The sequence below is a fragment of the Pristis pectinata genome, chromosome 11, assembly GCF_009764475.1.
Source record: "Pristis pectinata isolate sPriPec2 chromosome 11, sPriPec2.1.pri, whole genome shotgun sequence".
Lineage (NCBI taxonomy): Eukaryota > Metazoa > Chordata > Chondrichthyes > Rhinopristiformes > Pristidae > Pristis > Pristis pectinata.
Genome location: NC_067415.1, coordinates 46853668 through 46870418, shown reverse-complemented (window position 1 = coordinate 46870418; position 16751 = coordinate 46853668). Strand labels below are relative to the sequence as shown.

At 36.1% G+C, this 16751-nt stretch overlaps 1 protein-coding gene across 1 annotated transcript in view; it reads right to left on the bottom strand.

The window, feature by feature from the left end:
• LOC127576094 (protocadherin Fat 3-like) overlaps nt 1-16751 on the bottom strand; it is a 554951-nt gene that overhangs the window by 252342 nt on the left and 285858 nt on the right. The window contains exon 4 of the mRNA XM_052026479.1: nt 2573-2887. Coding sequence (XP_051882439.1) covers nt 2573-2887 — 315 coding nt within the window. The remainder of the gene's footprint in view (nt 1-2572; nt 2888-16751) is intronic.

Below are 16751 nucleotides of genomic sequence, written 5' to 3'. Positions count from 1 at the left end.
GTACCACCTCCTATGGATGACATTTGAATCTAAATAAATGCAATATGCTAAGCTTACACTGTTAAAATTTTTCTCTCCAATTCTACTCTCTACTTTCAAACCCCTCGTCAAAGGTGTATTAGTGACCGATTGAAGCTGAAACAGTTACAGCAGTGTGAAATGCAAATGAGAATGTCCTCCTTAATTTTTTCAGCAAAATATTGCCGTTTCAGGAGATCTATTGAACCATATCTGCCAGCTTCAATTTGCAAATGGCTTTGAACATCTTGCAACTTGGACTATAAAGAAAGCTTTGCTTAAAATGAGAACGTTGATTAGTTTTACGGTGTCTGCACTTCCGAATTTAATTGAAACTTTAAGTGTATCTTTGGAAGCAGACAGCCAGACACTTCAACAATATAGGTTGTATAAGGGGCTTGACATTTGACAGTTTATGCTTCAGATCTCAAAATAATTTATAAATAGCTCTGTCACTCACTTTTGCACTAACAAATGTAATGTCAACACTCCAAGCATCAATCATGATTTTAATTGTCAAAATGAACCTAAGAGTATAAATTGTGGCAGAATTCAGTTTAATTCAAAAAAATCTACATTTTAATTTTCCATGCTTGAAGCTCAACAAAGGCTTACAACATAAATAGCTAAGATAAATAGATTTGAATTTTTATGACCATATCTATCCAGACACTCAATGCAGATATTGACTGCTAGATATACATATATGTCTTTGAAATCTTTAGCTAATTTAAACATGAATAATTTATTTTGAAAGGTTTCTCTTATACTTCAGCTAAATTTGATAACTGAAATGTATACTTTGTCAAAGATTCATGGCATTTTCAATTTCTAACATAAGCTGCAAAATAAGGAATATTTCAACAATGCATCACGATGAAATACTTTTCAGGATAAGAGTACAATAGAAACTGGAAATAAAATCATAGCTTTTATTACTGTACTGTCATGGTCAGAATAATGTACAGTACACTGAAGTACTACCAAGTATCACATTAAAGGTGTAAAATTTACTGGTGCCAAGACTAAATTGTAAAACATCATTAATAACCTCATATGATGTTGAAACAAGAGCTTTTCATGCTGCGGTCGCTATAAAAATGTTTTCTGAAAATATTACACATTAGCCTGATCCCATTTCTGTGTAATTCTTGCCTAGGCAGAGAGACAATAAGATCTCCTATTGATTTGGTTTAGCTGACAGTTCCTCTGTATCATGCAGTGGGGAATACACAAATTCTAATCAAGGATGTGGTCAGGCAGAGGCATATACAATAGTAGAAATAAAGATATATTTCCAAGAAAAAAAAGTTGCAACACTGAGTTGAGATAGCCTTAAAAAGTGACAAACCAGTCCTAACAAATCCAAGACACATTTGCAATGATGCTGTTAGCTCACATTTTCCATTTACTGTTGACAAACAATAGGGCCAAGATGTTAACAGGGATGGACCATACTGATTGGGGTGCAGGAAGATTTGCAGATAGAAAATACTGTCAAATGTTAATGCCTTTTGTCATTGTCAGATTCTCTGCTTAGGAATTAGCAGGACTAATGTTCCAGGTGGAGGCTGTATTGGTGGGGGAAGGTGGTGATGTTTGAATGATATTGAATTTGTTATCCAGAATGGGGTGAGTGGGGTGTTTGGTCGGGAGAGGGGTAGGGAGAGAAACAGGAAGTGGATGGGTAGTTTGGGAATAAGCAGAATTTAGTGGGAAGCAGCATTCTGTCTTCAGACCCATAAGGTTCTTCCTAAAGCTGTCCTTGCCTCCCTTCAGCTGCAACATTTCCACATGACTGGGAGACCTGGCAGGCCACTGATCAATCTTGATAAGCCGATAAAACTGTTTGCACCAACACTGCCAACCAAAAATTGCCAATCCTCCTCCTGGCTTATTACTTCCCCACATTAAAGATAGTTTGTGATCTTTAAAATTTTAACCACTGACCTGAGCCCAACCCACCTGTTTTTGGAGGTTGCATTCTAACCTGGGAGCGCAAACACTTACTCTGCCAATCTTCATGTTATTACTTCTGGTTCCACCAAACCCCAGGCTCCCTATTGAAAATGATGCCAGATAAATGAGAAACCTAGATGATGTAAATACCACATTAAAATATTGTCCTTTCAACAATCCCAGCTCTACGTAAATAAAGTTAGCCAAGACAGAGGGTTAGTGGTTTTGCTTTAGGGACATTGATCACATTTGGATGTAAAGTGTATTTTCTTTTAAAATAGTAACCAGTTTTTTTTTCCAACAAGCTAACGTGAGAGGGGGAAGAGATTGTGATTCTTCTGTGGTAAACCAAAAAGTTCTTTTAATTGCTTGAAGGTTTGACTCAATATGCCAGCAATATTATGACCGCATAAAAACTTATCTTTGTGATAATCCATCGAGAAACCATGAGAGAAAGGTCATTCTTGATTCTTTTTGGAGCACACATGAATTAGCAGCAGAGAAAATATTCCAATGTACAAAACTGACAACCAAGCTATTGTGCATGTGATGGGCTTTTCATACAAAACGGACAATTTGAAATAATGGGACTTACCTGTCCTGGAGTTAATAGAGAAGAAATTCTGAGGGTTTCCACTGGTAATTTTAAAAGTCATTTTATCACTGGAACTAGAATCTGGATCATAGGCCTGAATCTGAACAATGGGAACATCCTTGGGAGAGTTTTCCATGACTGACGGGTGGTAAATAGGTTGAGAAGATATAGGTGCATTGTCATTTTCATCTTCAACCTCAATATAAATCTCAATGGATGAAAATAACGGAACTACTCCACGATCTGTGGCATATACAGTAAGCCAGTAGGAAGCAGTTGTTTCACGATCAAGTATGTCGGCTGTAACAATTAAACCTAAGATAGGAATCAATGAAAGAAAAAAACAGGTTACAATGGTGTTTGGTACTCACATTTACCAAGCCAGATAATACATCAACAATAATTCTAAACATCTTAATGATGATACTTACACAGTGTAATATAAAATGGGTTAAAGAATTAGTTTGATACACAATAAATGCTTATTGATTTTAAGCAATTTGTTCCTTTCACCTTATTCAATACTCCATTATCTAGTTACAATACAAATCTATTGTGCAATGAAACCCATCCTGAAATAGCATGCACAATAAGGTGTAAATTGCTAATTATTGGTCTTGATCATCTAGCTTGATTTTTTTTAGTAGGTCCAGGAAGCCAGGTCCTACTAACCTAATATTAAAGTTACAAATCTGATCACACTTAAAGAACTCCTCGCAGATAGCAGTGGGAATTGAACCCCAATCACTGGCGCTGTAATAGCATTACGCTAACTGCTACGTTACTGTGCTGCCCATCCATACTTACATTAGTCTTGACTGAAACAATTTACCTTCTTTTTACTTGAAGGTATTTAATGGCTAGGATACAAATATTTATGCCCACATTGTTGAAATTCAACCGCAATAGTTAAAACAGAAGCAAAGTAAAAGAAACAACAGAAGGAAAACAGTGTCCTGTGACAAAGATACACCACAAAAACCACTGGGCTTTTCTGCCTGGCTGTTTGGCACTGGTTCATGGAACCATTTACGGTGCCTGAAGTTAAGGCCACAAATAGTTGAATATCATTAACAGAAACATAGAAAAATAGGAGCAGAAATATGCCATATGGCTCTCCATGCCTCCTCTGCCATCCAACACGAATATAGCTGATCCTCTGTCTCAATACTATATTCCCACTCTCTCCTCAAACCCTATGATGGCTTTGTGGTGTCTTGAAATCTATCTATTTCAATTTTAAATATATTCTGTGACTTAATCTCCACAGTCCTCTGTGATAGAGAATTCCACAAATTCACCACACTCTGGGTGAAGACATTTTTCCTCCTGACCCAAGTTTTTAGACCACCTCCTGCCCACAGCCAGCAAAAACATCGTCCCTGCATCCACCTTGTCAGGCCCTGCCAGAATTTTACATGTTTCAAGATCTCTTCTCATCTTTCTAACTCTAGTGTTTACAGGCCTGTCCTCCCACAGCTGCAAATATGTATTCATCAACCTAAATGCAACAAGTTTACTGGAATCAGTGTGGCATAGAATGTGACTAATAAAGATGGCTGACATAGATGCTGTGTAGGCATATAGATCTACTATAATAGCTGAGACTCAATATATCAAAATGCAATGAGCCGAGGAAAGAAAAACATTAAAACAAGAAATCAGTACATCAATATTTCTTGCCCTGGCCCAACCCATTCTCTTGCATTCTCCAGTCTCCTATAGCTGTACCAGCCGTGTACATGGTAATACTAAGCTCTGTCTCATATTACCAAAGAAAGACTGCTAGTTAATTGATGGATGTCTGAAAGTGCTTCAGAGACAAAGTAGTACTTCTGAAAAGTTGTTATTGTTGTAATGCAGGTCATGCCAATTCTTGCATATCATAGCCCTCTAGCAGCAATGTAATAATTACCAGAATATCTATTTTGGTAATGTGTGTTGATGGAAAAAGTTTAGGCCAGATACTGGGGAGCATTTCCCTGATATTCAAACTCAGAAATGAGTGAGCTATAAACTGAAGCATGGCTGGTTTCAAGTACTTTGGTAACCTCTGAAACTTCTCCAGCAGTTTCACCTCATCATACCCCTCCCTAGTTTCAAAAGACTCTTGAACTCATTTCATTCCTATCCCCTTGTCTTCTTGCTCAGTGTCCCTGTTTTGACCACTTCATTGTGAAAAAATATGATACATTTTCCTAGGTGAATAAAACACCTTTAAATGTTTGCAACTCTGCACTCTGCTACATTGGTGTACTGGTGTTCTCTCTCAAAAAGCAGGAGGGAAGTAAGTCAAAACCAAAATTGGAATCAAAATTTATCTGTGTATTCCTGTACAACTGGGCTCACCCATTTGCATTTGATGAGGTAACTGTATAACAAGCCATCTACTCAGAGATTTTGTTTCCCTATGGTGTACTTAAGAACTGCTATACTGTCTTAAGGACCATTATTCAGTTTTGACACTAAACCACAGCTCGATCTGCTCTCAAAATAAAATTGGCATAAAATTCACATAATGCTATTTCAAGGGAGAGCACAGAAGTGTTTGAGAAGTTTCGGTCAACATGTATCCCTCAACCAATATTCAAACACTTATCTGTTCATCATTATATTTCTGTTTAGGAACCTGAGCTTGCATAGATTTGCTGTAACATTACCTAAAGTACATCAGCCAGTACATTTCAAAACAGGAGATCATGAAAGGTGATATATGAATGGCTCCAGTAGCTCATCTACATATTAATAGGTCTTTCATGAGATGGAGGTTGGAAAGAATAGGAGATTTGCCTGATCACAAGGATACTGAAGGTGTTTAAAAATTGTGTTTGCTGTTTCATGGAAAATATATTATTTTCCTCATCCATGACAGATAGCTTGATTTGTCAACAGCTGCACTTCAGACAGAGGAAAGCAGCTCTTTACCTAGGATATCAAATTGACAGGTATAAGAAAACTAATAAGCATCTTTTCTTCTTTGCCAAATAACTCCATTACACCAAAATGACTCTCTTTAAATAAATGTAATAAAATTCAAGATTTATACTTAAATATCCTTGCAGGTTTCAGGTGTTGGTGTAGCCCCTTCAAAATGTATCCCCTTCAATGTTTTAACAAATTGCTTTTAGGTCACTCACCAAGATATATAAGTTAATAATTGTTATCGTCATGCAGAACACCTAATGGAAAATAGCTAAAATGTTCTGAAATGCCTCATTTTATTTGAATTTGTTTCTTCCAAATATAGCTCTGGAAAAAGTTAAAGGACTTGCATTTTGGTGATTTAAATTATTTTGGTGGATAATACTGATTTTAATGGGGAAAAATTTGTAAAGTGAAGTATTCTTTACATTATTAGGCAAACACTTAAAATGTTGCTTCAATCAAAATCTTCTGTTATTGAAACAAAGGAGTTGGACCTCATGTTATTCAGTTGGTTAGTACTGTTATTAAATTATCAAAGGAGGTTGATATGAACCTATGAATCATTAGTACTCCATCAACAGCTATTTTCACTTATTAGATTTAATATTACTTACAGAAAATTAATCTTTATTTGTTTCATTAAGTTATTCCTCGGTGACGGTAAAAGAAAACATTATTGAAAGGTGGATGAATGGAACCTGTTAATGTTCTAATGCACACCACTAATTTGACAATGCATCAAAGCAATTGCAATAAATGTTGGAGAGGATGGCTAACTTTCGACCTCCAGATGTGGAGCAATTTTTTATCCGCTGTCATACTTTTTAAAAAAACAGCACTAATCTAATTTGGTCATGCTTGGCATATAAAGGAATTCAATTACGCCAGAGAGCCACCCATGCTTCACAGAGGTATATCTGTATTCTACACTACATATTGAATAAAATCTTATCTGATTGAAAGCAATCTTCTAATCGTTAAGGCTTGTGGTAATTGCAAGACTATACTTAACAAATATTTAATTTAAGAAAAAACACAAGAAATATTTTTAAAAATCCATGTGAAAATACCCCCCAAAAAATTGCAGTGTAAGTGTTACACCTACTCTCCCAGCACGTGCAAAAATTAAAGTTCATCCATAAATTATCAGCAAGAGCATTAAGTAAATAACTCAAGCAATGTGTTTAAATTCATTACCTTCACCAAGGCTCACTCTGCAAAATAAAGACAATACTGACATTGCTAAAGACAAAGTACAAGGCAGCAATGAGAAAACAGAAAAAAAACTGATCAATTCCTAAAATCTGTAACTGAACTCCGCCAGCCTACACAATGTTCCCACCACAGTTATGCTGAGATAAATCTGAACACTACTTGGAACTATTCACTCTTTTACAGTTTCCTCATTTAATTCTATGCCAGCTGTAAACAAGAGATAAAAGTATCAGAAAATAAATACACTGAAAAAGCAGGAAAATATGAACCCCAAATCAGGTGAACAAAATATATGAGGAGGTTTATAACATAATCTTGAGCATATGGTTTCCAAGTACTTTTTAATAAACTACAGTAAAATATTTGATATTTAGAAATAGTGATCTATGGAAAAGATTTTCCATAAACAGATATTTTACTCATCCATACAAAATTTATACTTTCTGATTACTGTTGTGCCTCAGGAACTTCATGAATAATTTATTTTTTTTAAAAAGAAAGTAACAAGGCCTTCCTTCTCAACAAAAGTAGTTACACTTCCAATGCAAACCAACTTTAGGTAAAAATGATCGATGGGTAATTATTCATGTATTCCTGGTGCAATTCATTGAATTCTATCATGTTCTAAATTGTTTATGTTCTTATGCCCAAGGCTGCCAGGCACATTGCACAATTGTAATGTACACTTGGCATGAGTGTGGGCAAATTGAAATGCTAGTGTGTAGTTTGTGAATAGCATGGGCCATGATAGCAGGTGGAGACCTTTACCTCTTACACAAGCTAAAAGCCACATTCCTACTTGATGACTTGATTCCTCCAGATAATCATACTGCTGTCACTTAAGCCTTTAAATGCCTTTATGCTGTAGGATTCCAACAATCATTTTAAGAGCTCCTGCCATGGCACCAGGTTATTCTTTTAATTCTTCCATTTCTTGTGCAACCTTTGAAATAACACATGGTTATCATACCTGTATTTAAGGCCTGTGATGCCCAATGGTTAAGGATATGCCACCTTGAACATCATACAAGTTAGGAAATTGCAAAAGCTGCTAAAGAAATGTAAGTTCCTTTCTTCCCATTTTTTAGCTTAATGTAAGTATTATTGAAGCAGCACCATATATCTTCTATATCTAATCTATAACGCATTTGTATGAAGCCAAAAAATACAGATGCTGGAAACCAGAAACAAAAATAGAAACAAAAACAGAAGCACTCCGTGGATCAGGCCAAGTCTGTACAGAGAGAAAAACAGAGTCAATATTTCAGGTTAATGGTCATCCATCATACTCTTCTGTTGATGGTTTCTCTCTCCACAGAAGCTGTCTGACTTGCTAAGTATTTCTAGCATTTTCTGTTTTCACTGCTTTATATTTGCCTACATAAAATCTAATTGCTAATTCACAAGCCAGCAGATGAGCCCTTTGCAATCTCTTCGCACACTAGTCTGACCAGGAAAGTTTAATGATCGATTTGTGTACAGACTTTGTGTATTTAGTTCTGGCTTCTTCAGGTTCTCTCAGGCTTTTTGTGCAAACCATGAACAGTAGAAATACAAGCACTGATCCTTGAGGGATTCTACTTCCTACTCCAACCCATATTTTCAATTGATTTGTCTGTTTCTGCTTTATCACCATGGGTTCTCACCTTTTCCTGCTGTCTTGCAATAATGTACAGAACTTTAAAGGGAAATCACTGGTACCTTTTCAACATGATTGTTCTGAAAATGAATCGATGCATTTCAAAACTTCAATAATCTGCCACTTTAATATATTCATTTTACCGCTTTTAAAAATTATATAAATCTCAGATCTCACTGTTAGAAGTTCAATTAACGCTACTCAAGTTAATCAACTCCAATATACTATTAGGTGACAGAGTTCAGTAAAGAAAAATGACATTGACAATGGAATTTTTGTTTTAAAATGTTGATCTGAAGGGTCAAAAGAATTAAAAGATCTGCTGTAGCAACACGAACCTGAATAATATGTTAACGGTGTAAGATTTGCCTACACAAATGTAGCTTGGTGAGGTTACTCTATATAATAATGTTTCTAGTTGAGCAGAAAACAGGATGAATCAGACAGATGGTAACCAAAGCTTAATTTGACTGTCTAGGTAGCCAGCAGGAAGCAATGGTGATTGCTGCTGCCCACAAAGAAATGTCATCACAAAATTCTAATGATCAGTTTAAGCAGATCCCTGGATTCAGACAACAGTGCACCAAGCCTGCTAAAGATTAATCACAGAGAGCAAAGAACAATTTAACATTTTTTAACATTTTACAGAATGCAGAGTGCATAAAGATTGAAAACTGCCCACAATCTTAAGGTAGAAGCTGAAATATCATAGATAAACATTCTGAGATATTAAAATGTGTTCATATCCCATGTATATTTGAAATAATTTTTTCCCAGGGCACCAATGCTCAATACAAGAGGGCATGGCTTTAAAGTAATGGATGGGAAGTTCAAGGGAGATATCAGAGGGAGGTTTTTTACCCAGAGAATGGTTGGGGCATGGAATGTGCTGCCTGGGGTAGTGGTGGAGGCAGGTACATTGGTCAAATTCAAGAGATTGTTAGATAAGCATATGGAGGAATTTAAAATAGGGGGATATGTGGGAGGAAGGGGTTAGATAGTCTTAGGGAAGATTTAAAGGTCGGCACAACATTGTGGGCCAAAAGGCCTGTATTGTGCTGTACTGTTCTATGGTTCTAATTGTGTAAGGGAATTACAACCCACATACATCGGCTTTACCAGGTAAAATATAAAAAAAAACTATTGAAAGTGTCTTAGCAAAATATACTTTTACAGTGACAAACTACCACAAGAGGGAAAATAAAACATTTTTAAACATAATCTAATTACTAAATGTCTTGTACTTTACACACAAAATGGATACTGCTCCAAGCATACTAGAACAAGGTAGCACTCCACTCTCATGAATGTTTAAATCATTGTCTGAATAATGATAAATTTGGACATTATTAAACAGGTGCAAAAGGTTGCAGTTCTTTAATTTATCATTACAATCGTTATTAAATGCTATTTTCACAACTCCTGCAATTAAAGTAGGCCACAAAACTGAAAGGAAGTTTATCCAATTTCTGAAAGAGCATGCTTGCCTGTGAATGGCAAAATAGTGACGTGGGAAAGTGCGAGAAAAGAAATCAAACAGAAGCTATATGGTCTGTGTGCTTTGGCTCAGGGGTTCAGAACTAAATAAATCTCATGCTCTTCCAAATTGACAAGCAGTGCTTTAAAAACCTCCAGCCACTAGACCCAGCTGCTCCACCTCCATTTTGCTGGCTGTTTTTCCAAGCTCTGTGAAACCCGTCTGCCACATGTTACATTTAAATCGGACTCCCTAGTGCACTGTGGGAGTCCAACTTAAATACAGCAATAAAAGAATGTGGTGTTCCCCAGGAATGAGTGCTGGGACCACTGCTCTTTTTGATTTATTTAATCACTAACTTATACATGGGTGAGTAGAACAGCATTTCCAAATCTGTGGATCATGCAAAGCTTGGAAGTGCAGTAAACAGTGAGGTTGGTAGCAACTTGCAAGCAGACGTGCACAGGTTGTCTAAATGTGTAGACAAGTGGCAGATAATGATGATAACGTGGTAAACTGGATCAGCAAATTTGCAGATGACACCAAGATTGGGGGTGTGGTGGACAGCGAAGAAGGCTATCAAAGCTTGCAAAGTGATCTGGACCAACTAGGGAAATGGGCTGAAAAATGGCAGATGGAGTTTAATGCAGGCAAGTGTGAGGCTTTGCACTTTGGGAGGACAAACCAGGGTAAGACTTACACAGTGAATTGTAGGGCTCTGAGGTGTGCGGTAGAACAAAGAGACCTGGGAGTACAGATCCACAATTCCTTAAAAGTGGCGTCACAGGTAGATAGCGTTGTAAAAAGAGCTTTTGGCATATTGGCCTTCATTAATCAGGGTATTGAGTACAGGAGTTGGGATGTTATGTTGAAGTTGTATAAGACATTGGTGAGGCCAAATTTAGAGTATTGTGTGCAGTTCTGGTCACCTACCTACAGGAAAGATATCAATAAGCTTGAAAGAGTGGAGAGAAAATTTACACGGATGTTGCCAGGACTTGAGGACCTGAGTCACAGGGATAGGTTGAATAGGTTAGGACTTTATTCCCTGGAGCACAGGGGAATGAGGGGAGATCTTATAGAAGTATACAAAATTCTAAGGGGTATAGATAGGGTGAATTCATGCAGGCTTTTTCCCCTCAGGTTGGGTGAGACTAGAACAAGAGGTCACAGGTTTAGGGTGAAAGATGAAATATTTAAGGGGATTCTGAGGGGGGAACTACTTCACTCAGAGGGTGGTGCGAGTGTGGAATAAGCTGTCAGCTGAAGTGGCAGACGCAGGTTCAATTGGAACATTTAAGGGAAGTCTGGAATAGGTATATGGATGAGCGAGGTATGGAGGGCTATGGTCCGGGTGCAAGTGGATGGAACTAGGCAGAAAACCAGGCCGGCATGGACTAGATGGACCGAATGTGCTGTAGTGCTCTATGACTCTGTGAAATTTACAATCGAGAAATGTGAAGTGATACATTTTGGCTGAAACACAAACCAAATGGAAACACAAACAACTGCACAAGCTGGAAATATGAAATGAAAGTGCTGGGGATAGGCCAAATGGCACCATCCTAAATAGAGTCAAGGAAGAGGGCGACCTGGGAACATTTCTGCATAAAACCTTGGAAGTGGCAAGGTATGTTGGAGAGGGTGATTGGAAAAAAATATGGTAGTGTAGCGGTTAGCATAACGCTTTACAGCACCAGCGACCCGGGTTCAATTCTGGCCACTGTCTGTAAGGAGTTTGTATGTTCTCCCCGTGTCCACATGGGTTTCCTCTGGGTGCTCCGGTTTCCTCCCACATTCCAAAGACGTACAGGTTAGGAAGTTGTGGGCATGCTATGTTGGCGCTGGAAGCATGGCGACACTTGCAGATTCATTTCACTGCGTGTTTCGATGTACATGTGACTAATAAAGATAGCTCTTAATAAACAGAGTGATAGAAAAAAAATTAAGGAGTTACACTGAACCTGTACAAAACATTGGTTAGGCCAGAACTGAAGTACTGCACCCAGTCCTGGTCAACTGACTTTAGGAGGGATATTAAAGCCCTAGAGAGGATGCAGAAAAAAATGAATTTAATTAATACATTCATTTAAAAAGAAACAGAATTGATCTAGCAGGTGAGGGATTTCAGCTACAATATTAAATTGAAAAACTTGGGATTGTTCTCTTCAGACCAAAGAATGTCAACAGGTTATTTGATGAGGCATATGTGACCGTGATGGTTATGACGTTACTTGCCTCTTCTAGATGGGATGCAAATAGCAACTTTCCATTTGAAAATGGTCAGAGGAGGTAATAAAGCTGAAGGCTTCGGAGAATGTTCAGCATTTTTAAACCCTTCACCATCCTCATCTCACAAGAGCCTGATGTTTTAAATTAACTGTATATAAATTCCCCAATTAACATGGTGGGATATGACATCATGCCACTGACATGCATCTCTTGAACTTGTCCCAGTGATCCAGGGTTACACACTTTTACAATGATGAAAGGATGTTGCATTGCTGGAAGTTCTACTTGGATGAGACAAATATTTGTGGATGTAAAGAATCTTATAGTACTTTTGTGTCAAGCAGGGAAGTCTCTTAGCCAAAATTTACCCATAATAATCAGTCCAGACAAACTATCTGCTCATTTATTTTATTTACTGCTTCGCGGATCTTGCTTTTGCAAACTAGCTACCATGTCAAGCCACATAATAACAGGGAATTAACTTTCAATGTAATTCATTGGCTGTGAAGTATCTTGGGACATCTCAAGAACATAAAAAGCACTAAACAGACGATGTTCATTTACTGTTGAAGTCAGTAATACAAACAGAGAGAGAGAAAGAGATGCAGACCTTGCAAGAATCTTATTAATTACTTTTTTCATGGTGCAGAGTTTAACTTCAAGGCTATGTTATTTTTGCCAATAAACTAATCATTGCTATTCTTCAGCTGCATGACAGAGATCAAGAGCAGGGATACTAGCTGATCTTTCCGCTCTTCAACCCAGGAGTTTTGGGGTCAATTTCAACAAATTTTTTCAGAATCCAAAAACAAATCTGTCAAATTATATTTTTAAGGAACTACATCAGAGCTATCTTGCTCTGGAAAGCCCATTACTCTGAAGAACAGCTTCCTGGTCTACCTGCTGACAGTCTAGATCATGTTTAATTGGATGATCAATTTATCAGGGTTCTGTTGTTTCACACTGTTCAATGTGTCTGTTGTATCACACTGAACCTCCACATTATTACAGACAACAAATTATGAAATTCAACTGCCACTGATACCAAAACTACATTTTGGTTTGGAAAACTCCGTCATCCCTACTTGCTTAAGTACCAAACAATAACAATGCTCTCTGTCTGGCTTTCACAGGTTCATCATGAATACTTTTAGGAAGATTCTTTCTTCCTTTTTACAATATTTTTATTAATTCCACAAAAAAATAGAGTACATGCATCAAAAAGAGGATAAAAATACTACTGAATACATTGTGTTAAATCATACTTGAGATCACAATACTCTAAATTAATAATCACATGTGATAGTTAATAAAGAAAAAATTGGAATAATTTTACTATATAAAAAGAGATCTAATCCCACTACCAAAACCAGAGCTGTTTAGTTAAAAAAAAGACAAGGAAAGACCCTTGAGACATAACGATATCAGCCAATATCTGTACTTTTGTCACCAAATCAAACGTTTTGAAAATAATTGAAAAAAGGTCCCCACAGGGTTTAAAAGTCTAAGTTAGATTCAAGAATTGAACAGATCTTCTCTAAATTTAGGTATGACATAACATCCCGTAACCATTCAGCATGAGTAGGTGGAGTAACTTCCTTCCATTTAAGCAACACAGCCCTCCTGGCTACAAAAGAAATAAAAGCCAGAATGTGTAGATCAGAAGCTTCCAAAGTTATATCTTTTTCTCCGACAATCCCAAATAATGCAGTCAAAGGATTAAGTTTAAAATTTATTTTAAAAAGCACAGAAAAAGTTTGAAACACCTCTGTCCAATATTTTTTAAGACTCTGACACATCCAAAACATGTGAATTAAAGAAGCCTCTCCATTATTGCATTTGTCATAGTAAGGAGATATATCCAAAGAAAAATGGGATAGTTTGTCTTTAGACAAGTGAGCTCTATGGACCACTTTAAATTGAAGGAGAGATTGATGGACGCATCAATTCATTAATACGAAGTATTAACCAATTAAAAAATTTAATTCCAAGTTTCCTCAGAAATTGAAATCAGCAAGTCTTGTTCCCAGGCATTTTTAATTTTATCTAATGGAACTTTACTCATTCCTAATAACCTGTCATAAATATTAGATATTGAGCCATCATGAAAAGGCTTCAAATTAAAAATTGCATCTAGTAAATCTTTATCAGGACTCATAGGAAAAGAATGTAGTTGAGATAGAAGAAAATTTCTAATTTGTAAATATCAAAAAAAATGAGATTTTGGTAAACTATATTTGGTTGACAATTGCTTAAACGGAGAAAGATTTCCTCTAACAAACAGATCCTGAAAACAAGTAATACCTGATTTGTCCCACTCTTTAAAAGCCACATCAGTCATAGAAGGTTTAAAAAAATAATTAGAAAAAATGGGACTAGACAAAGAAAATCTCGATAAACCAAAATATTTTCTAAATTGTAACCAAATCCTCAAAGTGTGTTTAACTACTAAATTATCAGTTACTTTATTTAATGATAAAGGAAGTGAAGAACCAAGCAGAGAAATAATAATTTTTTTTTAACAGAGTTAGCTTCCAAAGAAACCCATACCGGACAAGCCTCTAGATTAATGTAATGTAACCAAACTGTAAGATTTCGTATACTGACTGCCCAGTAATATAACCTAAAATTAGGTAAGGCTAAACCTCCATCCTTTTTAACCTTCTGAAGGTGAGCTTTATTTAGTCTAGAATGTTTGTTTTTCCATATGTAGGAAGATATAATTGAATCAAGAGAGTCAAAAAAGGATTTAGGAATAAAAACCGGTAAAGCCTGAAATAGGTATATGAATTTAGGTAGAATATTCATTTTAATAGAATTAATTCGGCCAATCAATGATATAGAGAGGGATGACCAACTTGATAAAACCCTTTTCACATAATACAGTAAGGTGAGAACATTTTCTTTAAATAAATGTTTATAGTTTTTAGTAATTGATATGCCCAGATAGGTAAAATGATTTCTTACAATTTTAAAAGGAAGGTTAATATCGAGTGGTACCAGATTATTCAAAGGAAAAAGTTCACTCTTGTGTAAATTCAGTTTGTATCCTGAAAACTGACTAAGACAGGAAAGCAGAGAAAGCATAGGAGGTAATGAGATCTTAACATTAGATATAAAGAGTAATAAATCATCAGCGTATAACGAAACTTTATGGTTAGTACCTCTTCCAGAGATACCAGCGATATCTCTAGATTCTCAGAAAGAAATAGCCAAAGGTTCTAAAGCCAAATCAAAGATCAAAAGGTTCAAATGGCATCCCTGTCTGGTTCCATGTTGAAGTTTAAAAGGTTTAGAATTTTGAAAGTTAGTAAGAACTCGAGAAGAAGGGGATAAATAAAGTAATTTAATCCATTGGATAAAATCGGGCCCAAAGTTAAATTTCTCTAAAGTTTTAAATAAGTAATTCCATTCAACCCGATCAAAGGCCTTCTCAGCATCTAGAGACATCACACATTCCGATATTTCCTTAGAGGGAGAATAGATAATATTCAATAGATGACGAATATTAAAATGAGAATATCGATTTTTAATAAAACCAGTCTGATCATCGGATCTAATTGATGGTAAAATGTTTTCCAATCTACGAGCCAGAACTTTAGATAAAATTTTGACATCCATATTAAGTAACAAAATTGGTCTGTACGAAGCACATTCCATTGTTTTCTTATCTTCTTAAGAATGAGTGAAATAGAGGCTTCATAAAAAGATTGTGGTAACCTACCCAATTTAAAAGAGTCCGAATAAACAGAACATAAATGAGGTATAAGCAAAGAGGAAAAGGCCTTATGAAATTCTCCAGGAAATCCATCAGGACCCAGAGTCTTTCCAGAGTGTAAAGATCTTGCAACCTTGGCGATTTCCTCATATGTAATAGATTGATCCAACTGTTTTTGGTTATCGGTAGTAAGTGTGGGAACGTTTAATTGGTCAAAGAAATTATTCATTGCAGTGTCATCTTTAGGAAAATTAGAACTATAAAGTTTAGAATAGAATTCTCTAGAAGTATGATTTATTTCTAAAAGATCATTGGCTTTACAAATTTCTTTGATTTGCCGTCTAGCTTTAGAGGTTTTTAATTGGTTAGCCAGTAATTTATCTATTTTATCTCCATGAATATAAAACTGACTTTTATCTTTTAAAAGTTGACTTCCAATTGGATGTGTTAAAAGAAGATCATATTTAGTTCTAATTTCAACTCGCCTTTTATATAAAGCCGGATCTGGATCCAAAGTGTATTTTTGATCTAATAGTTTCAACTGATTAGCTATATTGACTCTCTCTCTCTCTGTTAGCTTTTTTCCTAACGCTTACTGTATAAGAAATAATTTGTCCTCTAATAAAGGCTTTAAAAGCGTCCCATATAATAAGACTAAAAATCTTTTCCAATGTATTCTCTTTAAAGAAAAAAGTAATTTGTTTCTCCAGAAATCTTAAAAAGTCTTTATCAGATAACAAAGTTAGGTTAAAATGCCAAAATCTGTTTGTCTGAGGGAGTCCAGGGATATTTAAAGATAGAAGCACAGGAGCATGATCTGAAAGAGCAATCTCTTTATATTCACAGGCTTGAACTGATGGAATCATTTGATTATCAATAAAAAAAGTCAATCCTGGAATATGTATGGTGAACATGAGATAAAAATGAATATTCCTATCTTCTGGATGTAAAAAGCACCAGGCATCAGTGACAC